This window comes from Dendropsophus ebraccatus, chromosome 6, assembly GCF_027789765.1.
Source record: "Dendropsophus ebraccatus isolate aDenEbr1 chromosome 6, aDenEbr1.pat, whole genome shotgun sequence".
NCBI lineage: Eukaryota > Metazoa > Chordata > Amphibia > Anura > Hylidae > Dendropsophus > Dendropsophus ebraccatus.
In genome coordinates, this window is record NC_091459.1 from 146545636 (window position 1) to 146571703 (window position 26068).

The 26068-nt window shown below is 47.2% G+C and overlaps 1 protein-coding gene across 13 annotated transcripts in view; it reads left to right on the plus strand.

Annotated features, from left to right (window-relative positions):
- The window catches only part of OTOF (otoferlin), a 256523-nt gene that overhangs the window by 177236 nt on the left and 53219 nt on the right, over window positions 1–26068 (plus strand). For all 13 annotated transcript variants that reach the window (XM_069973185.1, XM_069973187.1, XM_069973186.1 and 10 more), the window contains 8 exons: window positions 9658–9731; window positions 10178–10304; window positions 14969–15023; window positions 15115–15246; window positions 17253–17315; window positions 18743–18827; window positions 19077–19236; window positions 25813–25999. In XM_069973185.1, the coding sequence (XP_069829286.1) occupies window positions 9658–9731; window positions 10178–10304; window positions 14969–15023; window positions 15115–15246; window positions 17253–17315; window positions 18743–18827; window positions 19077–19236; window positions 25813–25999 (883 nt within the window). The remainder of the gene's footprint in view (window positions 1–9657; window positions 9732–10177; window positions 10305–14968; window positions 15024–15114; window positions 15247–17252; window positions 17316–18742; window positions 18828–19076; window positions 19237–25812; window positions 26000–26068) is intronic.

Here is a 26068-nt window from a genome sequence, read left to right on the forward strand (position 1 = left end):
TTCGCTTCTGGATCCTTGCATCCAGCTTTCCTTCTTGCTCCTTGCATCCAGCTTCCCTTGTGGCTCCTTGCATCCAGCTTCCCTTCTGGCTCCTTGCATCCAGCTTCTGTTCTGGCTTCTTGCATCCAGCTTCCCTTCTGGCTCCTTGCATCCAGCTTCTCTTCTGGCTCCTTGCATCCAGCTTCCCTTCCGGCTTCTTGCATCCAGCTTCTCTTCTGGCTCCTTACATCCAGCTTCCCTTCCGGCTTCTTGCATCCAGCTTCTCTTCTGGCTCCTTACATCCAGCTTCCCTTCCGGCTCCCTGCATCCAGCTTCTCTTCCAACTCCTTGCATCCAGCTTCCCTTCTGGCTCCTTACATCTAGCTTCCCTTGTGGCTCCTTGCATCCAGCTTCCCTTCCTGCTCCTTGCATCCAGCTTCCCTTCTGGCTCCTTGCATCCAGCTTTTCTTCCTACTCCTTGCATCCAGCTTCCCTTCCGGCTCCTTGCATCCAGCTTCTCTTCTGGCTCCTTGCATCCAGCTTCTCTTCCGGCTCCTTGCATCCAGCTTCTCTTCCGGCTTCTTGCATCCAGCTTCCCTTCTGGCACCTTGCATCCAGCTTCTCTTCCGGCTCCTTGCATCCAGCTTCCCTTCTTGCTCCTTGCATCCAGCTTCCCTTCTTGCTCCTTGCATCCAGCTTCCCTTGTGGCTCCTTGCATCCAGCTTCCCTTCCGGCTCCTTGCATCCAGCTTCCCTTCTGGCACCTTGCATCCAGCTTCCCTTCCGGCTCCTTGCATCCAGCTTCCCTTCTTGCTTCTTGCATCCAGCTTCCCTTCTTGCTCCTTGCATCCAGCTTCCCTTCTTGCTCCTTGCATCCAGCTTCCCTTGTGGCTCCTTGCATCCAGCTTCCCTTCCGGCTCCTTGCATCCAGCTTCCCTTCTGGCACCTTGCATCCAGCTTCCCTTCCGGCTCCTTGCATCCAGCGTCCCTTTGGCTCCTTATATCCAGCTTCCCTTCCGGCTCCTTGCATCCAGCTTCCCTTCTGGCTCCTTATATCCAGCTTCCCTTCCGGCTTCTTGCATCCAGCTTCCCTTTTGGTCCTGACTTATCATACAGCTCAGTGCCAGGCGGGGGCAGTAATCCACTTATGAAACCGCTCTGAGCGATCACTACGGAAGCCGTGAGATTTCTGTCATTTCTAGCTGCAATGATACGGGGAATAGATGAACCCTGTAACCTCAGGGCCGACCTTTTATAGTGAATGGTAAGAGCCTCGTATGTGATGATCAGTAACCGGTTACTTATAGACAAGCAGTGTACCCCCTATCTTTATTCTGAGGTGTACCCCCAGTTACCCCCTCCCCTGCACACTCTGTGGCCACGCTTAGCATCTGCAGCATAAAAGGCGCATTGAAGAACAGAAACCCAAAGCCATATCTGTGTCTTGTCTGCCGGTAAATATTTAATATCATGGGTAACGGGATACGTGAGCCCTCGGCGGCCTTCACCAGCCTCAGCGAGAAAACCTGGAGACTTCTCCAGAACCAGAGGACTATGACAAGACTCCACCAGCAAGGAAGAGCAGGAGAGAGAGCGGAGAAGAGACACCAGACTCCTGGGCTTACACCTCACACCAGACCAATATGGCCGCAGCTGTCACAGCCACTTCTCCATGTCACGTCTTCTGGTTACAGGTCCCCGCCCAGCCCCCGGCTCAGGTTCTTCATCTAATATTCATGGCTGATATCAGGTGGCAGCCATTCTCCATGTCCCTCACCTCTCAGACAAGCCCCTCACCTGCTCCCAAACTCTTTCCTTCTATTCTTTTGGTTTTTTTTGGCTAATGCCATCCGAAAGCAGAAGGCGGCCACAGCGTAAGATGATGGGATAAGGCCCAGAGGTTCTGAAGAGCCTAGACGTCTTAAGGGTCAGCTCCTCGGAGGTGGGTGAGCGCTGAGTGGATGAAGAGGGATCCGTTCTTGGTGAGTAGATCTTCTGTTACATGGTGGACTCTCTGTTCTTAGATGGGCGGCGAGGTGATGGCGGTCAAGATGTGACAAACTCAGCACCACTGCGCCTCGAATATAACAATGCTGCTCATACCTCGCTATGTCCCAATCTCTACACATGGATAATTGACTGCTGTGTTATGGATGATGTCTCATGGACCTACACAGCCTAGTCTGGTCTTGGGAATGTATGCCCAGCTGAGCCAGAACCGTTAGATGTCGCAGGGCTCAGTTTGTTAGATATAGTAGTGCTGAGTTGGTCGGACATAGTGGTGCTCAGTTTGTTAGATATAGTAGTGCTGAATTGGTCGGATATAGTGGTGCTCAGTTAGATATAGTAGTGCTGAGTTGGTCAGATATAGTGGTGCTCAGTTTGTTAGATATAGTAGTGCTGAGTTGGTCGGATATAGTGGTGCTCAGTTTGTTAGATATAGTAGTGCTGAGTTGGTCGGATATAGTGGTGCTCAGTTTGTTAGATATAGTGGTGCTGAGTTGGTCGGATATAGTGGTGCTCAGTTTGTTAGATATAGTGGTGCTCAGTTTGTTAGATATAGTAGTGCTGAGTTGGTCGGATAGAGTGGTGCTCAGTTTATTAGATATAGTAGTGCTGAGTTGGTCGGATATAGTGGTGCTCAGTTTGTTAGATATAGTAGTGCTGAGTTGGTCGGATATAGTGGTGCTCAGTTTGTTAGATATAGTAGTGCTGAGTTGGTCGGATATAGTGGTGCTCAGTTTGTTAGATATAGTAGTGCTGAGTTGGTCGGATATAGTGGTGCTCAGTTTGTTAGATATAGTGGTGCTCAGTTTGTTAGATATAGTAGTGCTGAGTTGGTCGGATATAGTGGTGCTCAGTTTGTTAGATATAGTGGTGCTGAGTTGGTCGGATATAGTGGTGCTCAGTTTGTTAGATATAGTGGTGCTCAGTTTGTTAGATATAGTAGTGCTGAGTTGGTCGGATAGAGTGGTGCTCAGTTTGTTAGATATAGTAGTGCTGAGTTGGTCGGATATAGTGGTGCTCAGTTTGTTAGATATAGTAGTGCTGAGTTGGTCGGATATAGTGGTGCTCAGTTTGTTAGATATAGTAGTGCTGAGTTGGTCGGATAGAGTGGTGCTCAGTTTATTAGATATAGTAGTGCTGAGTTGGTCGGATATAGTGGTGCTCAGTTTGTTAGATATAGTAGTGCTGAGTTGGTCGGATAGAGTGGTGCTCAGTTTATTAGATATAGTAGTGCTGAGTTGGTCGGATATAGTGGTGCTCAGTTTGTTAGATATAGTAGTGCTGAGTTGGTCGGATATAGTGGTGCTCAGTTTGTTAGATATAGTAGTGCTGAGTTGGTCGGATATAGTGGTGCTCAGTTTGTTAGATATAGTAGTGCTGAGTTGGTCAGATATAGTGGTGCTCAGTTTGTTAGATATAGTAGTGCTGAGTTGGTCGGATATAGTGGTGCTCAGTTTGTTAGATATAGTAGTGCTGAGTTGGTCAGATATAGTGGTGCTCAGTTTGTTAGATATAGTAGTGCTGAGTTGGTCGGATATAGTGGTGCTCAGTTTGTTAGATATAGTAGTGCTGAGTTGGTCAGATTGCTCTCACCTGAAGCCATTCTAGTTGGAGGTGACCCCAGGGATTCAGAAGGTCACTGTCCTGACGATTCCTATGGCTCCGTCACTCTTCCTTCTCCTTCTGTCTCTGACAGTCTATAAGCCTTCTTTCCTGAGGTTTGTAGACATGGCTGCCGGATCATGTGTTCCTCTTTATTGGAAAATACCAAGATCCTCCTCCGTTCCCTCTCTGGATCTCATGTACATGGAGGACCTGACCTCTAGCCTCCAGGACTCCTCAGCCTATTTTACCCCAATGTGGTTGGCCTGGATGCAGTTCCAGGAAACAGATACGTACAAGGATTCTCTCAGATCATTGAGGGATTTACATAGGACTGCCAGTTAACTTACTAAATTAGGGGGCTTACTGGACCATCCCATCCTGAATTCTATATACTACCTGTCTGTCTTGTGGTCAACAGGGGCAGAGGCCACTCCTTCAGTGTCCAGACGTTGGCTGCCCCCTATGGGTGGCTGTCAGATAAGGCACCGCAGGGTGCTCCAGCAGCACAGAGTGTTTCAGGAGCTCTGATAATAGCGGATATGCACTGTATACATTACCTTGCATTCAGACAGCTCATAGATAGATGAGACTGCGCTGGATTTATCGCCATTTCCTAGACATAGTTTCATCTACTATATACTTGCTGGGAGATGCAGCACATTGCAGGCAGTCCGCAGTACTGCTCTGTATACAGCAGGGGGTTTCGGAGCCTCCTCATTGTCCCACTGTTCCCTGTAATCTCTCTGCTGCCCCCTGTGGACAGCTTTTGTAACTGGGGGTCTGCACAATTGTAGGAAGTCCTTGACCCTGTGGTACACTTGGTGACGTATCTAAGGGTGTACCCATGATGGTGTGTGCAATACAGACAACCCAGACATGTGGCTAACTTGCAAGACAGGGGTAAACTTTACTTAGAGGGGTATTCTCTTCTCATCTAATATAGTTCTACTTGTAGGACTCGTAAAATATTTTTGTGAATACATTCATTTAGCAAACTTGCCTCCTTCTCCGGACATGTTCTTTTTTCCCTCCTATTGATGACAGCTCATTGTCTAGGTTTCTGACCACCACTCGGCTCTAAAAGCAGTGGTCTGGCTGGTGTATATATAGCTACAGTATACATATTTATAAATATTATACAGTATTATAATATTATACATTATATCTTTATACATCTACATTATGCCTATATATACACCAGCGAGACCACTGCTTTTAGAGCAGAGTGGTGGTCTGTAACCTAGACAACAAGCTATCGACAATGGGAGTGAAAGAGGAGGATATCAGGAGAAAGAGGGAAGTCTGATAAATGATTTAATTTGCAAGAATATCCCTTTAAGTCCCCTGTGTACTGCCTGGCAGCCAGTACTCCTCACAGCACAGAGGAGCAGGGTTACAGGCTTCTGGATGCTTGGAATCTGGTCACAGTTTCTTAGATAATTCCTTTAAGAACAGTAATCCTGTGAGAAAGTCTCAGGGTATCCTGTTAGCCCTATAGTGTTACTAGTAGGGAAATATATACAGTCCTACTGAGAAGGAGGAGTACACAGCTTGGGTGACTGTAGTGAATATATCTGAAAGACTTGTACCCGCGGTTACCGGTGTTATGATTACCTCCCATGGCCCAGACCTCCCATCCTCCCATGGCCCAGACCTCCCGTCCTCCCATGGCCCAGACCTCCTGTCCTCCCATGGCCCAGACCTCCCGTCCTCCCATGGCCCAGACCTCCCGTCCTCCCATGGCCCAGACCTCCCGTCCTCCCATGGCCCAGACCTCCCGTCCTCCCATGGCCCAGACCTCCCGTCCTCCCATGGCCCAGACCTCCCGTCCTCCCATGGCCCAGACCTCCCGTCCTCCCATGGCCCAGACCTCCCGTCCTCCCATGGCCCAGACCTCCTGTCCTCCCATTCCCCAGACCTCCCGTCCTCCCATGGCCCAGACCTCCTGTCCTCCCATTCCCCAGACCTCCCGTCCTCCCATTCCCCAGACCTCCCGTCCTCCCATGGCCCAGATCTCCAGTCCTCCCATGGCCCAGATCTCCCGTCCTCCCATGGCCCAGACCTCCTGTCCTCCCATTCCCCAGACCTCCCGTCCTCCCATTCCCCAGACCTCCCGTCCTCCCATGGCCCAGATCTCCCGTCCTCCCATGGCCCAGATCTCCCGTCCTCCCATGGCCCAGACCTCCTGTCCTCCCATTCCCCAGACCTCCCGTCCTCCCATTCCCCAGACCTCCCGTCCTCCCATGGCCCAGACCTCCGGTCCTCCCATGGCCCAGACCTCCTGTCCTCCCATGGCCCAGACCTCCCGTCCTCCCGTGGCCCAGACTTTCTGCCTTTCCGTGGCCCAGACCTCCCGTCCTCCCATGGCAGAGACCTTCTGTCCTCCCATGGCCCAGATCTTCTGTCCAGGAATAATGGGAATTGTAGTTTTGTAACAGCTGGAGGGCTGGAGTTTGACACCTGTGGACTAGAATGTTCCACTCCTCTGGTTACTCCTTCAGAACATTCCAGCACCATTTTAGCAGAAGTTTAGTCTGAGCGACGCCATGTAACCAAAGCCCTACGCGTTCTTGCGTTTGATCCACCATCACCTATATACAGGGGTTCTGATTTTAGGACTGATCCCCCAGATCAGGGATGTAGATTATATACAGGTGTGCTGTCTATAGGACTGATCCCCCAGATCAGGGATGTACATTATATACAGGTGTGCTGTCTATAGGACTGATCCCCCAGATCAGGGATTAGATTATATACAGGTGTGCTGTCTATAGGACTGATCCCCCAGATCGGGGATGTACATTATATACAGGTGTGCTGTCTATAGGACTGATCCCCCAGATCAGGGATGTACATTATATACAGGTGTGCTGTGTATAGGACTGATCCCCCAGATCAGGGATGTACTTTATATACAGGTGTGCTGTCTATAGGACTGATCCCCCAGATCAGGGATGTACTTTATATACAGGTGTGCTGTCTATAGGACTGATCCCCCAGATCAGGGATTAGATTATATACAGGTGTGCTGTCTATAGGACTGATCCCCCAGATCGGGGATGTACATTATATACAGGTGTGCTGTCTATAGGACTGATCCCCCAGATCAGTGATGTACATTATATACAGGTGTGCTGTCTATAGGACTGATCCCCCTCCCCCAGATCAGGGATGTACATTATATACAGGTGTGCTGTCTATAGGTCTGACCCCCCAGATCAGGGATGTAGATTATATACAGGTGTGCTGTCTATAGGACTGACCCCCCAGATCAGGGATGTACATTATATACAGGTGTGCTGTCTATAGGACTGATCCCCCAGATCAGGGATGTACATTATATACAGGTGTGCTGTCTATAGGACTGATCCCCCAGATCGGGGATGTACATTATATACAGGTGTGCTGTCTATAGGACTGATCCCCCAGATCAGTGATGTACATTATATACAGGTGTGCTGTCTATAGGACTGATCCCCCTCCCCCAGATCAGGGATGTAGATTATATACAGGTGTGCTGTCTATAGGACTGATCCCCCAGATCAGTGACGTACATTATATACAGGTGTGCTGTCTATAGGACTGATCCCCCAGATCAGGGATGTACATTATATACAGGTGTGCTGTCTATAGGACTGATCCCCCAGATCAGTGATGTACATTATATACAGGTGTGCTGTCTATAGGACTGATCCCCCTCCCCCAGATCAGGGATGTAGATTATATACAGGTGTGCTGTCTATAGGACTGATCCCCCAGATCAGTGACGTACATTATATACAGGTGTGCTGTCTATAGGACTGATCCCCCAGATCAGGGATGTACATTATATACAGGTGTGCTGTCTATAGGACTGATCCCCCAGATCAGGGATGTACATTATATACAGGTGTGCTGTCTATAGGACTGATCCCCCAGATCAGTGATGTACATTATATATAGGTGTGCTGTCTATAGGACTGATTGATCCCCCAGATCAGGGATGTACATTATATACAGGTGTGATCCTAATGAATTCTATACGTCCGGCATGATCATTGTCTCACCCGCCACATATTACAATAGACAGGAGCGGTGATTATATTACTGTATTATAGGGAGGAAGGAAAGGCATCCAGCTGTGAAAAGGAACAAGCCCCTAAGTAATAGAACCCGGGCAGATCCATTATACCGCCATCAATCATTTAGCGTCACCTGGCGGTATACAAAGAGGAGCAGCCCTGAAGATTACCTACACTGGTTTTTGAGTGCACTCCAGACTGATTCATATCTATCTATCTATCTATCTATCTTCTATCTATCTCCTATCTATCTATCTATCTATCTATCTATCTATCTATCTATCTATCTATCTCCTATCTATCTCCTATCTATCTGTCTATCTATCTATCTATCTATCTATCTATCTATCTATCTATCTATCTATCTATCTATCTATCTATCTCCTATCTATCTCCTATCTATCTATCTATCTATCTATCTATCTATCTATCTCCTATCTATCTATTTATCTCCTATCTATCTCTCTATCTATCTATCTCCTATCTATCTCCTATCTATCTATCTATCTATCTATCTATCTATCTATCTATCTATCTATCTATCTCCTATCTATCTATCTATCTATCTCCTATCTATCTATCTATCTTCTATCTCCTATCTATCTTCTATCTATCTATCTATCTATCTATCTATCTATCTGTCTGTCTGTCTGTCTGTCTGTCTGTCTGTCTCATATCTACCTGTGCAAATATGTTCATGGGTAGTGGAACTTTGAGAAACGCTGCTCTGGAGATATCACTAGGTGAAGTGAATGGCGCTGAGCTGCAATACCACACACAACCTTCATGCAGAAGTGGCGCTGTATTATGCAGAAAGCAGCCACGTTATTCTAACCCTGATGAATTCCTAGGACACAGCCCGTTCAAAGCCCATCAGCCCCCAATGAGTCATAGAAAGCAAATGTTCATGAACAGATTTCTGTAAATCCAGCAAATATTGATGTTATGGACTCTGATACAGAGCTGCGGAGCTGCTGGGACCTCGGCCCTGTGGGTGTATAGTACAGGTGGTGTGTGTGTGTATATATATATATATATATATATATATATATATTCTCCTGCTCAATTGTAATGCAGCAATAATGAAAAACTAAAAGAAGCTGATGATGATGTGAGGGCAGATGAGGTGAGCTGTGGGCGGGCTGGGTGCCCCATCCAAATATTTGGGTATACATAATCTATTGGGACTGAGGGCAGATGGCAGATGATGTGAGCCGTGGGCGGGCTGGGTGCCCCATCCAAAGTATTTGGGGATACATAGTCTATTGGGACTGAGGGCAGATGAGGTGAGCTGCGGGCGGGCTGGGTGCCCCATCCAAAGTATTTGGGGATACATAATCTATTGGGACTGAGGGCAGTTCTCTGAAACATTTTGCCTTAGTACATTAAAATTTTCCAAATACTCCTTACCAACAGACTGCAAAGTAGCAGTATGTAGTCTGTTGCTAAGGAGAACCTTTCAACATATTAAATGTCATAGCAACAACTTGTAACAAATAGACAGTTTTCCTTTAAGACGATGACTATGAGTGGGTGGGTATAAGGGAGGGGCTAATGCAGATCTGTAGGATCTTCAGGATGTATTTGGGACTTATGCATTCACAAGCTATCAAAATGATGGTTGTTTTTAATGGACGGCCATCTTATAATGACAAATAACGGCCATTATTTTGTAATCATTTTGATGGTGTGAACACCATCATAGCCTCAAGAAGTTCTCTGCCCTCGTGATATAAAGCTGTTAGATTAATGATGGCTAGAACCTTCCATTGGGACTAGTGCTGGGACTTCCTGCTGTGAGAGATGGAGATGTGGTGCTCAGAACGGCCATCTCATGGTTGGGGGAGGTCTTTGATACTGGGGGGAGTCAGGCATAGTGACGCACCATTACTAATGTGTCCTGATGTTAAATCTTTGGGCTCCGCTGTTACATAGGATGACTCTGGTAAGTCGGTGTGCACCACCTGCCTCTCACTATAGTCACTGACCGATTCCTCTCTCTGCAGAGTTGGTAAAGGTGTTTTTTCGGCCATGAAGCTCGGGAAGACTCGACCTCCTAAGGATGACGGCAGGAAGCAAGGTAATGTGACCCCCATGAGCGGATCCAGCCGGACCCCCCCACCGTGATAAGTCACTGCTGGGCTTCAGCTCGCACCCCCACCGTGATAAGTCACTGCTGGGCTTCAGCTCGCACCCCCATCGTGATTAGTCACTGCTGGGCTTAGCTCTGACCCCCCACCGTGATTAGTCAATGCTGGGCTCAGCTCGGACCCCCCACCGTGATTAGTCACTGCTGGGCTCAGCTCGGACCCCCCACCGTGATTAGCCAATGCTGGGCTCAGCTCGGACCCCCCACCGTGATTAGTCACTGCTAGGCTCAGCTCGGACCCCCCACCGTGATTAGTTACTGCTGGGCTCAACTCGGACCCCCTAGCACTATAGCGGCCTATTCTGCACTTCTGTATATCTGTGTTCTATAATATAGGGGGGCTGATATATCCTAACACTCTGCATATGTCATTATAGATGAGCCGGCCGTCCTGGAGACTGAAGATCTGGACCGGAAAGCAATACGGTTGGGGGGAGGACTGGACCCTGACACCATATCCCTGGCATCAGTCACAGCGGTCACAACCAATGTCTCTAATAAAAGGTAATGGTACCCTGTACTGTCACTGTTTCACATGACCGTTTTTATATACAAAGGACACATATAATACATTATGTACATATACATAGGACATATATAATACATGATGTATATACATAGGACACATATAATACATGATGTATATACATAGGACACATATAATACATGATGTATATACATAGTACACATATAATACAGGATGTATGTACATAGGACACATATAATACATGATGTGTATACATAGGACACATATAATACATGATGTATATACATAGGACACATATAATACAGGATGTATATATATAGGGAACATACTGTATAATACAGGATGTATATACATAAGACACATATAATACATGATGTATATACATAGGACACATATAATACAGGATGTATATACATAGGGCACATATAATACAGGATGTATATACATAGGACACATATAATACAGGATGTATATACATAGGGCACATATAATACAGGATGTATATACATAGGACACATATAATACATGATACATGTATGCATAGGACACATATAATACAGGATGTATATATATAGGGCACATACTGTATAATACAGGATGTATATACATAGGACACATATAATACATAGGACACATATAATACATGATGTATATACATAGGACACATATAATACAGGATGTATATACATAGGGCACATATAATACATAGGACAAATATAATACAGGATGTATATACATAGGGCACATATAATACAGGATGTATATACATAGGACACATATAATACATAGGACACATATAATACATGATGTATATACATAGGGCACATATAATACAGGATGTATATACATAGGACACATATAATACATAGGACACATATAATACATGATGTATATACATAGGACACATATAATACAGGATCTATATACATAGGGCACATATAATACATAGGACAAATATAATACAGGATAGGGCTGGGCGATATGGCCTAAAATTTATATCACGATATAATTTGATGCATGCACGATATAACGATATATCACGATATATAATTATAAATATATAGGGGAGGGCTGATGACTGGCAAGGGGGGGTGATAACTGGCACAAGGGAGGGGAGGGCTGATGACTGGCAAGGGGGGCTGATAACTGGCACAAAGGCTTCAGCCCCCTTTGTGCCAGTTATCAGCCCCCCTTGCCAGTCATCAGCCCTCTCCTATGCTGGCCCCTTTGTGCCAGTTATCACCCCCCTTGCCAGTCATCAGCCTTCCCCTGTGCCATCAGCCCATCCTGTGCCAGTCATCAGCCCTCCCCTGTGCCAGTCATCATCCCCCCCTCCCTTGTGCCAGTTATCACCCCCCCTTGCCAGTCATCAGCCCTCCCCTATGCCTTCAGCCCCCTTTGTGCCAGTTATCACTCCCCCCTTGCCAGTCATCAGCCCTCCCCTGTGCCAGTCATCAGCCCCCCCTCCCTTGTGCCAGTTATCACCCCCCCTTGCCAGTCATCAGCCCTCCCCTATGCCTACAGCGCCCTTTGTGCCAGTTATCACCCCCCCTTGCCAGTCATCAGCCCACCCTGTGCCATCAGCCCCCCCTTGTGCCAGTCATCAGCCCCCCTTGTGCCAGTCATCAGCCCACCCTGTGCCATCAGCCCCCCCTTGTGCCAGTCATCAGCCCCCCTTGTGCCAGTCATCAGCCCCCCTTGTGCCAGTCATCAGCCCCCCTTGTGCCAGTCATCAGCCCCCCTTGTGCCAGTCATCAGTCCCCCTTGTGCCAGTCATCAGCCCCCCTTGTGCCAGTCATCAGCCCCCCTTGTGCCAGTCATCAGTCCCCCTTGTGCCAGTCATCAGCCCCCCTTGTGCCAGTCATCAGCCCCCCTTGTGCCAGTCATCAGCCCCCCTTGTGCCAGTCATCAGCCCCCCTTGTGCCAGTCATCAGCCCCCCGTCGCCAGTCATCAGCCCCCCGTTGCCAGTCATCAGCACCCCCAATCCCCGCCCCCCCCGGTGCCAGCCATCTCACCCCTCACTGTTTTCCAGGCATTTCATGTGCCAGCCATCATGTCCCCCCAGCCAGGGCCATCATCAGCCCCATGCCAAGCCATCTGCCGCCCGCCCCCGACCCCTCTGCTACTTACCTTTCCTGCAGGGCTGGCTGATGGAGTCCGTGAGGCGAGACGGGCCGCGTCTTCTTCCCAGCATGCACTGGGAGACCTGACGTCACACGCATCAGCGCGCTAGCGCGCTGACAATGCGTGAACGGAAGGCCCTGCAGCGCGGTACCACGGAGCGGTAAGTGAGAAGCTTATTCACTACCGCTCCGTGGTATATCGCGATATGACGATATGCCAAAAATCCATATCGTCAACCGAATTGATGACGATATTTTGGCATATCGTTTATATCGCCCAGCCCTAATACAGGATGTATATACATAGGGCACATATAATACAGGATGTATATACATAGGACACATATAATACATAGGACACATATAATACATGATGTATATACATAGGGCACATATAATACAGGATGTATATACATAGGGCACATATAATACAGGATGTATATACATAGGACACATATAATACATGATGTATATACATAGGACACATATAATACATAGGACACATATAATACATGATGTATATACATAGGACACATATAATACATAGGACACATATAATACAGGATGTATATACATAGGGCACATATAATACATAGGACAAATATAATACAGGATGTATATACATAGGGCACATATAATACATGATGTATATACATAGGACACATATAATACAGGATGTATATACATAGGGCACATATAATACATGATGTATATACATAGGACACATCTAATACATAGGACACATATAATACATGATGTATATACATAGGACACATATAATACAGGATGTATATATATAGGGCACATATAATACAGGATGTATATACATAGGACACATATAATACATAGGACACATATAATACATGATGTATATACATAGGACACATATAATACAGGATGTATATATATAGGGCACATACTGTATAATACAGGATGTATATACATAGGACACATATAATACATAGGACACATATAATACATGCAATGGTGATGAGTCTGAGCAGTGAGGAGAACATTCATAATGTAGGAGAAACAGGAAAAACAAATAAATAAACCACCTATACAATACTATAAAATAGCATCAGGAAGGCAGAATAAAAGAAAGGTTCAGTGGAGTGACAGAGACCACCGGGGAGGAGGCAGGAGCTGTGTATACCTATAATCATTACACAAGCCTAAAGGGGGTTCAAGGGCGTCTGAGTAGATTTCACCATAAGGCTCCGTATTATACAGAGCGGCACAATGTCAATAGACGCTTGTCATTGAGGAATCCATTAGCTGATCTGTGCTTATTCATTCCATTATGTAGGGTCTGAACTGTACATCCCATCTAGGCCCAGTCGTGTTCAATCCATAGACAACATGGTTATAATTAAAGAAAGTTTCACAGAGAAGGCCTATTGACGTGAAAGAGTTAACCCTGTGTCAGCTGCAGGGGCAGCAGGGCCATTGGGGTTGCTGCAGGTGCATGGAGCAGGTAGAGGCAGCAGTATTATCTGTGGGGTCAGATTTCACTAGTCTACATAGATTCCCTTCTGGCCACACTGTATTTGTTCTCCTAAAAAGCATTGGGACCATCGTTCTCTTTGAAGCAATTGCCCCTCAGGGATTTTCTTTATGCCGGGGTGGGGGTATCGTGCGCGGTTTACATTTTCTTGCACTAGTGATCATGGCCATTGTCATATCAGTTTCTTCCAACAGATCCAAAAACTCAATGACTTAATTAGAAAATTGGAGAAGGCCACCACCACTAGCCGATTCCGTATAAAGTATTTGGGGACAGCAGCACCCACATGCGCATATCTCTTAGATTTCCTTCTCTCTTGCTATTGAACAGTTACATAAACCTTACCTTAGGCAGATGATGGCAGGTGGTCAGTGGCAGTGAAACAGTTAACCCAGGTGAAGTGTAATGTGGCTTCAGGCTGGGTTCAGAGGCTCTGAAGAGGCAAAAACTTCTCTTTTCTTGGCTTGACCCTTTCTAATGGTACTTTTACACGGTGCGATAATTCGCCCCATCGCACGATTAACGATTTTGAATGAACAATGTTTTTTTTATAACGATGAGCGTTTAGACGGAACGATACATCGTACGGAAAATTTGCTATGCGATCATTTAAGCCTATCTCACACATAGGTGAAATCGCTGAAAGAATGTTTACACGGAACAATCTGCGAATTTTTTGCGAACGATCAATGATGATTTGAGAACATGTTGAAAGATCAAAATGAACGATTTTTTGTTTGTCGTTTGATCGTTTGCTGCGTTTACACGTACGATTATCGTTCGAATTTGACCGTTATCGTGCAAAAACGAACGATCAATCGTCCCGTGTAAAAGGACCATTAGACAATCCTGTACACAGGTTCTTTGAATCCTATTACGTTCTACCCTGTGGTGGTCCATGAGATCCGGGTCAGCTTTTAGCTCCTGCCCTACGAGCAGCAACTCTTACAAATAGTATGGTTCTAGACCACCGGGAAGTGTTAACAACGTTTCTTACTAATCCATCTGCAATGCCGTGACTGATCATATCCAATAATTTATCCCACTAAGGTCCAAGCCTGATATTAAGATGGAGCCGAGCGCTGGGAGGCCAATGGATTACCAAGTAAGTCAGACACCAGTGCTGTGACTTCTTCTATGTGCAGAGACAGTGTCCTCCATGTTGTTTTGTCATCTCCCATTGTATTCCCCCACAGGTCAGTATCACGGTAATCGAAGCGCGGCAGCTGGTGGGTTTAAACATGGATCCCGTTGTGTGCGTGGAGGTCGGAGAGGAGAAGAAATACACATCAATGAAAGAGTCAACCAACTGCCCCTACTACAATGAGGTGGGTATGAAGAGGGGGGTGGTCATGGGCTGAGAGACACATAGAAGGGATGGAGCCCTCAGCAGAGGGGGTGGTCATGGGCTGAGAGACATAGGAGGGATGGAGCCCTCAGCAGAGGGGGGTGGTCATGGGCTGAGAGACACATAGAAGGGATGGAGCCCTCAGCAGAGGGGGGTGGTCATGGGGTGAGAGACATAGGAGGGATGGAGGCCTCAGCAGAGGGGGTGGTCATGGGCTGAGAGACACATAGAAGGGATGGAGCCCTCAGCAGAGGGGGTGGTCATGGGCTGAGAGACACATAGAAGGGATGGAGGCCTCAGCAGAGGGGGTGGTCATGGGCTGAGAGACACATAGAAGGGATGGAGGCCTCAGCAGAGGGGGTGGTCATGGGCTGAGACACATAGAAGGGGTGGAGCCCACAGCAGAGGGGGGTGGTCATGGGCTAAGAGACACACAGAAGGGATGGAGCCCTCAGCAGAGGGGGGTGGTCATGGGCTGAGAGACATAGAAGGGATGGGGCCCTCAGCAGAGGGGGGTGGTCATGGGCTGAGACACATCGAAGGGATGGAGGCCTCAGCAGAGGGGGGTGGTCATGGGCTGAGACACATCGAAGGGATGGAGGCCTCAGCAGAGGGAAGTGGTCATGGGCTCAGAGCAACATAGAAGGGGTGGAGCCAACAGCAGAGGTGGGTGGTCATGGGCTGAGAGACACATAGAAGGGGTGGAGCCCTCAGCAGAGGGGGGTGGTCATAGGCACATAGAAGGGATGGGGCCCTCAGCAGAGGGGGGTGGTCATGGGCTAAGAGACACACAGAAGGGATGGAGCCCTCAGCAGAGGGGGGTGGTCATAGGCACATAGAAGGGATGGGGCCCTCAGCAGAGGGGGGTGGTCATGGGCTGAGAGACATAGAAGGGATGGAGCCCTCGGCAGAGGGGGGTGGTCATGGGCTAAGAGACACACAGAAGGGATGGAGCCCTCAGCAGAGGGGGGTGGTCATGGGGTGAGAGACACATAGAAGGGGTGGAGCCCACAGCAGAGGGGGGTGGTCATGGGCTGAGAGACACATAGAAGGGATGGAGCCCTCAGCAGAGGGGGGTGGTCATGGGCTGAGACACATAGAAGGGATGGAGGCCTCAGCAGAGGGGGGTGGTCATGGGGTGAGAGACACATAGAAGGGGTGGAGCCCACAGCAGAGGGGGGTGTTCATGGGCTGAGAGACACATAGAAGGGATGGAGCCCTCAGCAGAGGGGGGTGGTCATGGGCTGAGACACATAGAAGGGATGGAGCCCTCAGCAGAGGGGGGTGGTCATGGGCTGAGAGAAACATAGAAGGGATGGAGGCCTCAGCAGAGGAGGGTGGTCATGGGCTGAGAGACACATAGAAGGGATGGAGCCCTCAGCAGAGGGGGGTGGTCATGGGCTGAGACACATAGAAGGGATGGAGCCCTCAGCAGAGGGGGGTGGTCATGGGCTGAGACACATAGAAGGGATGGAGCCCACAGCAGAGGGGGGTGGTCATGGGCTGAGACACATAGAAGGGATGGAGCCCTCAGCAGAGGGGGGTGGTCATGGGCTGAGAGACACATAGAAGGGGTGGAGGCCTCAGCAGAGGGGGGTGGTCATGGGCTGAGACACATAGAAGAGATGGAGCCCTCAGCAGAGGGGGGTGGTCATGGGCTGAGACACATAGAAGGGATGGAGCCCTCAGCAGAGGGGGGTGGTCATGGGCTGAGACACATAGAAGGGATGGAGCCCACAGCAGAGGGGGGTGGTCATGGGCTGAGACACATAGAAGGGATGGAGCCCACAGCAGAGGGGGGTGGTCATGGGCTCAGAGACACATAGAAGGGATGGAGCCCTCAGCAGAGGGGGGTGGTCATGGGCTGAGAGACACATAGAAGGGATGGAGCCCTCAGCAGTACACAGTATTTCAGGAGATGACTGTGCTAACCCTATTGGGCCAGGGACCCATCTGCTCACAGTGTTTTTCGCTTTCTCCCCTCAGTACTTTGTATTTGATTTCCATGTGCCTCCGGATGTGATGTTCGACAAAATCATCAAGCTGTCAGTAAGTAGAGCGTGCGGTGGTCACCGCCCCCTAATACCTCACAATACGAGGCCTGTCCCTACCTCCAGGGGAACATTGGGGCAGATTTACCAAAGTTTTTGTGCTCGGACCCTGTTGTAAATTGAGCCAAAGTTTGTCACAGTTTGCCATATTTTGTTTTTAACATATTCTCGGTTTTAAAGGAGTACTCTGGCCAAAATCCTTTTCTTTTAAATCAACTGTTTTCAATTTACAAATTTCCAGTCTTCCAGTTCTTATCAGCTGCTGTATGTCCTGCAGCAAGTGGTGTATTCTCTCCAGTCTGACACAGTGCTCTCTGCTGCCACCTCTGTCCATGTCAGGAACAGAGCAGCAGCAAATCCCCATAGAAAACCTCTCCTGCTCTGGACAGATCCTGACATGGACAGAGTTGGAACTATTCTTCAGGTAGTGCATTATGGGAAAAAGTATGCAAATCTAAAATGTCTGGTTCTAGCCAGCCCAGAGTCTCCTCCAGAAGGAAGCATCGGCCATCTATAGATGGTTATTTCGAGGCTCTTTCCCCTCGTCATACACCTTCAGCTGAGCGAGTGTTCACCATGCAGCTGACGGTGTCTTTCCAGTGGAAATGTCTTCTCTAGTATATATCTTCTCACCGTATGTGCAGAGTAATGTGACCGGACACATATACATTGGTATGAAGCCCACCAGATACCAGAGCAGTAGACCAAACATGACACAGGATCCAATGCTGTAGGGAAAACTCCAGCAGCTGGTAGGCCGTCCAGTCTGGGTCCGGGATCACACCACGTTTTTGCAATCCGTTTTTATCATGTTTTATTGGGGTGGGAGGGGGGGGGGAGGATAAAAAACTGATGTATTTGTGTATCCATTTTGATTGTTTTTTTTCCATTGACTTTCATCATAAATAATTTTTTTAGGGTATACAACAATGTGGTCAACCACAATTTTGTGTACCCTATAAAAAACGGATGCGTATTGGTCTGTTTTTTTTCATCCTTTTCTATAATTAAAGTCAATAGAAAAACAGATCAAAATGGATACACACAAATACATCCATTTTTTTATTTTTTTTTTATTTTATTTTTTTTATTGGGGGGGGTGCATAAAATGGATGAAAAAAAAAACAAACGATTGCAAACATAGTAAACATAGCCTAAGAAAGGAAGTGGCTGATTCATGATACCTGCCTCTTTTCTCCTCATCCATCCTTGTTTACCCTATATCACCCGAGTAACACCTATTGTGGGGTCCCAGCCAATATTTCCGGCTGTTGTGAAACCACACTTGCCCTCAGTCCCGGCATCATGGGAGTTTTTGTGGTAATACATTGACATTGGGGCTTCCATAACACAATGAATAATCCCAGATACTCGTCTGACTCTAATGGATATTGCTGATAACTTCTCTTTGTCGCCATCACACAGGTCATCCATTCCAAGAACCTGCTGCGCAGTGGCACCCTGGTCGGCTCCTTTAAATTAGATGTGGGGACGGTGTATACTCAGCCTGGTAGGTATATAAGTAATATAGACCGGGCACAGGGGGCTTCACAGTCCCATATTGCTTATATCACTTACTACAAAAGTATGAGGGGCTATCCAAGATCAGCAAAACATGGCTGCCTCCTTTTATAACATGGCCACACCTGACTGATGTATACAATGTCACCTTATCATCACTGGATGGATGTAGGCTGCAATACCACACACAACCTCTAGTAGTGCTGTGTTTAATTTTCATTTGTGTTTATTTCGACAGAGCACCAGTTCTACCACAAGTGGGCAATCCTCTCCGACCCTGATGACATCACCGCCGGGGTGAAAGGTTACCTGAAATGTGACATCGCTGTGGTGGGGAAAGGCGACAACATAAAGACTCCTCATAAGTCCAATGAGACGGATGAGGACGACATTGAGGGGTGAGGTTCCCTATGGGGCTGTCTCTATTCTCCTCACTTTTTGGAGAATTTCTGAAAGGGTGGGGCTTAGCTAAGAGGGTGGAGCTTATCCTAAAGTACACTACAGGCATATATAAAGGGGTGTAACTTAGCTAAGAGGGTGGAGCTTAGCCGATGTTGGTCACCAGTGCAGACACAACCAAAGGGGTGGAGCTTAACTAAGAAAGGGTTGGTGTAACCTGTGTTGCCCATATTTGTAAGCACAGCTAAAGAGGGTGGGGCTTAGCTTATGTTTGTCCATATTGCAGACACAGCTAAAGGGGTGGGGCATACCTAGGAGGCAGGGGCTTAGCCTGTTTTGTTCCCCATTGCAGACACAGACGGACAATCTTAAAGGGGTACTCTGGCGAAGATCTTTTTCTTTCAAATCAACTGTCCAGAGCAGCAGCAAATCCCCATAGAAAACCTCTCCTGCTCTGGACAGTTATGACATGGGCCGAGGTGGCAGCAGAGAGCACTGTGTCAGACTGGAGAGAATACACCACTTCCTGCAGGACATACAGCAGCTGATAAGTACTGGAAGGCTGGAGATTTTATCATTGAAATAAATGACAAATCTATATAACTCTCTGACACCAGTTAATCTGAAAGAAAAACATTTTCCCTGGAGTACCCCTTTAAGCAAAACATTAAGCAATACAGATAGTTATACTATCCCGTTGTAATGTTATTACGGCCTGGCTGCAGGTCACACAATTCTAATAATACGTATAGATGTAATAATCTATGGAGCCATGAAATGAGGTCAGGACATAGCGAGCCGTCACCTATGCCTGATGAGGTCCCCGCAGGCATCACATCCAGCCGCCCCAGTAATGGAGATCTCCTGAGGACACCGCAAGATTAAAAGAGATTTCACTCATTTATTATCTGTTAATTAAGGCCAAAGGCTCCAAAATATCCAGGAGGGCGAGGGGGGAGGCGGGGGATGGGGGCGGCAGGATACAGGGGCCTAAGCTGTGTAATAGATGAGGATATGCAGAGGTATACACCTGGGAATGGAGCCATTTACCATAGTGATTAGTGGGGTCCAGAGCCCCCCCTATACCTAGAGCCAGGAGAATACAGGAGGACTACACAGTGGGATATGTGTATTATACATGTATTATCTCTTGTGCTGTTTGGAACTATTCATGGCAATTTGTGGCTAATATAGTGTCTCTGGTTTCTATATGTGTCCCCAAGGCCAGTCATGGGTTATAAGGGGTCAGAGTGACAGTAATGCGGTGCTGCAGGAGACAAGATAGGCAAGATAACACCCCTGACATTTGTACGAAAATATATGTGCCATTGCTGCCTATGGAATCCCGGCCAGAGTGTATACACATAAGGGGAGATTTATCATTTGCACCTTTTTTTGCGAATATTTTTATCATTGTGCACTGGCTTATACAGTGGGGAAAAAAAGTATTTAGTCAGTCACCAATAGTGCAAGTTCTCCCACTTAAAAAGATGAGAGGCGTCTGTAATTGACATCATAGGTAGACCTCAACTATGAGAGACAAAATGAGAAAACAAATCCAGAAAATCACATTGTCTGATTTTGTAAGAATTTATTTGCAAATTATGGTGGAAAATAAGTATTTGGTGACCTACAAACAATCAAGATTTCTGGCTCTCACAGACCTGTAACTTCTTCTTTAAGAGTCTCCTCTTTCCTCCACTCATTACCTGTAGTAATGGCACCTGTTTAAACTTGTTATGAGTATAAAAAGACACCTGTGCACACCCTCAAACAGTCAGACTCCAAACTCCACTATGGTGAAGACCAAAGAGCTGTCAAAGGACACCAGAAACAAAATTGTAGCCCTGCACCAGGCTGGGAAGACTGAATCTGCAATAGGCAACCAGCTTGGAGTGAAGAAATTAACTGTGGGAGCAATAGAAAATTTAAGACAAACAAGACCACTGATAATCTCCCTCGATCTGGGGCTCCACGCAAAATCTCACCCCGTGGGGTCAAAATGTTCACAAGAACGGTGAGCAAAAATCCCAGAACCACGTGGGGGACCTAGTGAATGAACTGCAGAGAGCTGGGACCAATGTAACAAAGCCTACCATCAGTAAGACACTACGCCAGTGCCAGGGACTCAGATCCTGCAGTGCCAGACGTGTCCCACTGCTTAAGCCAGTACATGTCCGGGCCCGTCTGAAGTTTGCTAGAGAGCATTTGGAGGATCCAGAAGAGTATTGGGAGAATGTCCTATGGTCTGATGAAACCAAAGTGGAACTGTTTGGTAGAAACACAACTTGTCGTGTTTGGAGGAAAAAGAATACTGAGTTGCACCCATCAAACACCATAGCTATTGTAAAGCATGGGGGTGGAAACATCATGCTTTGGGGATGTTTCTCTGCAAAGGGGCCAGGACGACTGATCCGGGTACATGAAAGAATGAATGGGGCCATGTATCCTGAGATTTTGAGTGCAAACCTCCTTCCATCAGCAAGGGCATTGAAGATGAAACGTGGCTGCTGGGTCTTTCAACATGACAATGATCCAAAGCACACCGCCAGGGCAACGAAGGAGCGGCTTGGTAAGAAGCATTTCAAGGTCCTGGAGTGGCCTAGCCAGTCTCCAGATCTCAACCCTATAGAAAACCTTTGGAGGGAGGTGAAAGTCCGTGTTGCCAAGCGACAGCCCCAAAACATCACTGCTCTAGAGGAGATCTGCATGGAGGAATGGGCCAACATACCAACAACAGTGTGTGCCAACCTTGTGAGAACTTACAGAAAACGTCTGACCTCTGTCATTGCCAACAAAGGAGATAGAACAAAGTATTGAGATGAAATTTTGTTACTGACCAAATACTTATTTTCCACCATAATTTGCAAATAAATTCTTAGAAAATCAGACAATGTGATTTTCTGGATTTGTTTTCTCATTTTGTCTCCCATAGTTGAGGTTTAATATGGTGTCAATTACAGACACCTCTCATCTTTTTAAGTGATGGAACTTGCACTATTGGTGACTGACTAAATACTTTTTTTCCCCACTGTATGTTTGCAGCCTAGTAAGGGATTTATGAACATTCACATGTAGGTTTATAAATCACCTGCCATAGTTTCCCTGGCGCTGCGCATTTTACTGCAGATATTCATGAATTGACCTTGGTTAGGAAAGTTCCGCTACCCTGGGACTGGAGTACAGATGCAAACGAAAATGCGAATATTTCAAAATTCTAACATGATAAATCCTGGCTGAGAAAAATCTTACAAATAACCACTCCCACAAGAGTCAAAAAGGCAAAAAACAGGCGTAGGCTTTCACACATACACCGAGCTACACTGTTTAGTAAATCTGACGAAGGTCTGTGCACATCACACATACGCCAAAAAATGCTAAGGAGCACAAGGTACACTGCTTGATACATGTCCCCCATAGTACATATATACATACACATGGTATACACTCTGGCCGGGATCCCTAGCAGCGCTGCAAACTACTGACATGTCAGTTTTCTGCAGCCGCTCTTCAGTGAATAGCAGCCGCCGAAAACCCTGTCAGTGCACACTATGGAGGGAGCGGCTCCGGCCACTCACTCCATTGTGTGCTATGGGGAGTTCTGATGCGGGCGCGCATTAATCTGTCCGCATCAGAACCCTGCGGCCGAAAAGATCATCCAGCCGCTACTGCAGTAACGGCCAGGATGATCTTTTCAGAGACTTTTTGCAGCGGCCATAAAGCACAGTCTTTATTCTGTACTTTTAACTCTCCTGGGCCCCAGTGGTAAATCTGCAACAGGACCTGTGATGTGACACGTATACTGCTGATCTTCTGTAGCAGAGGAGCCGTGTGGGCCCCTGAGGCACCAGGGCCAGGTACATGTGTGACTTCTGTACCCCCTATAACTAAACTGTGCTCTGCCTATGCAGAGTAGGGACGTTTATGTGTCTGCAGTTATCCAGCGCAACACCCGTACAAAAGGCGGTATTGCAGTCAAACTCTATTGAAGTGAAAGGGGCTCAGCTTCCATACCCGGTCGCGTTTCGGCTTATATTTTACTGGTAGAGTGCCTCTTTAAAGAGGAACTATCAGCAGGTTGGTCAAATCTAACCTGCTGATATGTCGCTATTGCGCAGGAGACGCTGAGGAAAAAGGTACTTCTTACTTTCCTCCTCAACGCTGTTCTGGTGCAGTTAGTCTTTTGCTCCACGGTCCGGTGAGACTGTTAGGAGCACTGATCCGCCCCCATAGCGCTGATCCAGCCCCAGACAGCCCTCTCCTTTAATTATAATTAGAAAGGGGCGGGACGGCCAGGGGCAGGTCAGCGCTATGGGGGCGGATAGTGCTCATAACGGGTGCCCCAGTGATCCTAATGGTCTTACCGTGGAGCAAAACTAACTGCACCAAAAGGGCATTGAGGAGGAAGGTAAGAGACATACAATAAGAGACATACAATAAGAGACATACAATAAGAGACATACAATAAGAGACATACAATAAGAGACATGCTGTAAGAGACATACAATAAGAGACATGCTATAAGAGACATAAAATAGGAGACATACAATAAGAGACATGCTATAAGAGACATACTATAAGAGACATACAATAGGAGACATACAATAAGAGACATGCTATAAGAGACATGCTATAAGAGACATACTATAGGACACATACAATGAGAGACATGCTATAAGAGACATGCTATAAGAGACATACTATAAGAGACATATCATCCTGCTCAGCATCTCCTGTGAAATAGGAACATATCAGAACGTTAGATTAGTCCAACTTGCTGATAGTTCCCCTTTAAGTCGTGGCCTGTCAGTACCTGCGTGCAGCACTAGAATCTCTTATAATATTCAGGAGAGACGGAGGCTTTTAATAGACGCACATCAAAGCCTGTTCCTATAAGACATGGGGGAGCCGCACCGCTCCTGCCATCTCCAGGCGAGAACAGGCAAGAAATGACATCTCTGACGAAGCTGCAACATGTGTACAGACTATGACAGAGGAGAATGAACCAGAGGAAGTTACCGGATAATTCTAGATTTATATCATGCAGAATATGAAACAAAGGGGAAATGAGCAAAAGAAGAAGAATGAGTGGAGACAAGATTATCCTAATACATGTGTCATATCTCATGGCAGACTATACCCTGGGGATGGGCAGCTATAGGGGTGCAGTCACATCGGGCCTGAGACCCTGGGGATGGGCAGCTATAGGGGTGCAGTCACACCGGGCCTAACACCCTGGGGATGGGCAGCTATAGGGGTGCAGTCACACCGGACCTGAGACCCTGGGGATGGGCAGCTATAGGGGTGCAGTCACACCGGGCCTAACACCCTGGGGATGGGCAGCTATAGGGGTGCAGTCACACCGGGCCTAACACCCTGGGGATGGGCAGCTATAGGGGTGCAGTCACACCGGGCCTGAGACCCTGGGGGGGGGGCAGGGGTACCTCTACCATAAAAAAGAGACTGGCTTTAGTTTAAGAGTAAATTACGATTACAAGCACAGTCCCAGAACAAAATATGCTCATAATGTGTGTGTGTGTATGTATATATATATATATATATATATATATATATATATATATATACTGGAGACTGGGGCCCAGGGGTTACCCCCTTTTAGCTAGATGGATTATTATACTGCACCAAAGGTGTTAGCATCTGATGTTATTCAGGCTTCACCTTCACCTTCAATCGCTCACCCCATGCACATGGGCTCTCACCTCGGCTGAGCTTTCATCTCTTCTCAATCTGGAAGGGAAGACGCTGTCAGCCTAATGGGTATATTGATTTATGGCCCTAATCCACCACTATGACAGGACCGTGATGGTGGCATTGCTATGTCTATAGTTACAAACTACTTAACCAATAGCCTTAGCAGTTCTACATACAGCAGGCCTTGTAGTTCACAATATTGCAGAGTGGTGGTATGGTGCCCTTCTACACACTCACAATATTGCAGGGTGGTGGTATGGTGCTCTATTACACACCCACAATATTGCAGGGTGGTGGTATGGTGCTCTATTACACACCCACAATATTGCAGGGTGGTGGTATGGTGATCTCTTACACACCCACAATATTGCAGGGTGGTGGTATGGTGATCTCTTACACACCCACAATATTGCAGGGTGGTGGTATGGTGATCTCTTACACACCCACAATATTGCAGGGTGGTGGTATGGTGCCTTTTTACAAGCCCAGTGTAGTCACCATGATTGGCCATAGAGGGATAACACTACATACTGTGATGGTTCCAGCTTATTTACATCAGTAGTTTAGTGATTGGAGTGGAATGTGACCGATTGGAAATCAAACTGTGGATCTCCAGAGGTGACCTCCAACCTGTGGTCCCACCAGCTGTTGCTGAATTACAGCTCCCGGGATGTGCTGCAGATTGGGAGTTGTAGTCTTTTTTAGCAGCTGGAGACCACATACTCAGTGTTGGTTTGTACCAGTACAGCAGGTCTGGAGAGCCATGGATGCCCTATAGGTTATTGTTTCTGCAGGTCCTTCAGACTGTATTGGTTATGTCACATCATAGAGAACTATCCATTATGTCTGTGTCTTCCCCACAGCAATCTGCTCCTTCCAGACGGGGTTCCTCCAGAGCGTCAGTGGGCGCGCTTCTATGTCAAAATCTATCGGGCCGAGGGTCTGCCGCGAATGAACACCAGCATCATGGCCAATGTGAAGAAAGCTCTTATTGGAGAAAACAAAGACCTAGTAGATCCCTATGTTCAGGTCACCTTTGCAGGGCAAAAGGTAAAGAAATAATCGGTGGGGTTTGGAGTTTGACGTGTCATTTCCTTGATGAATTATTACGCTCTTAAA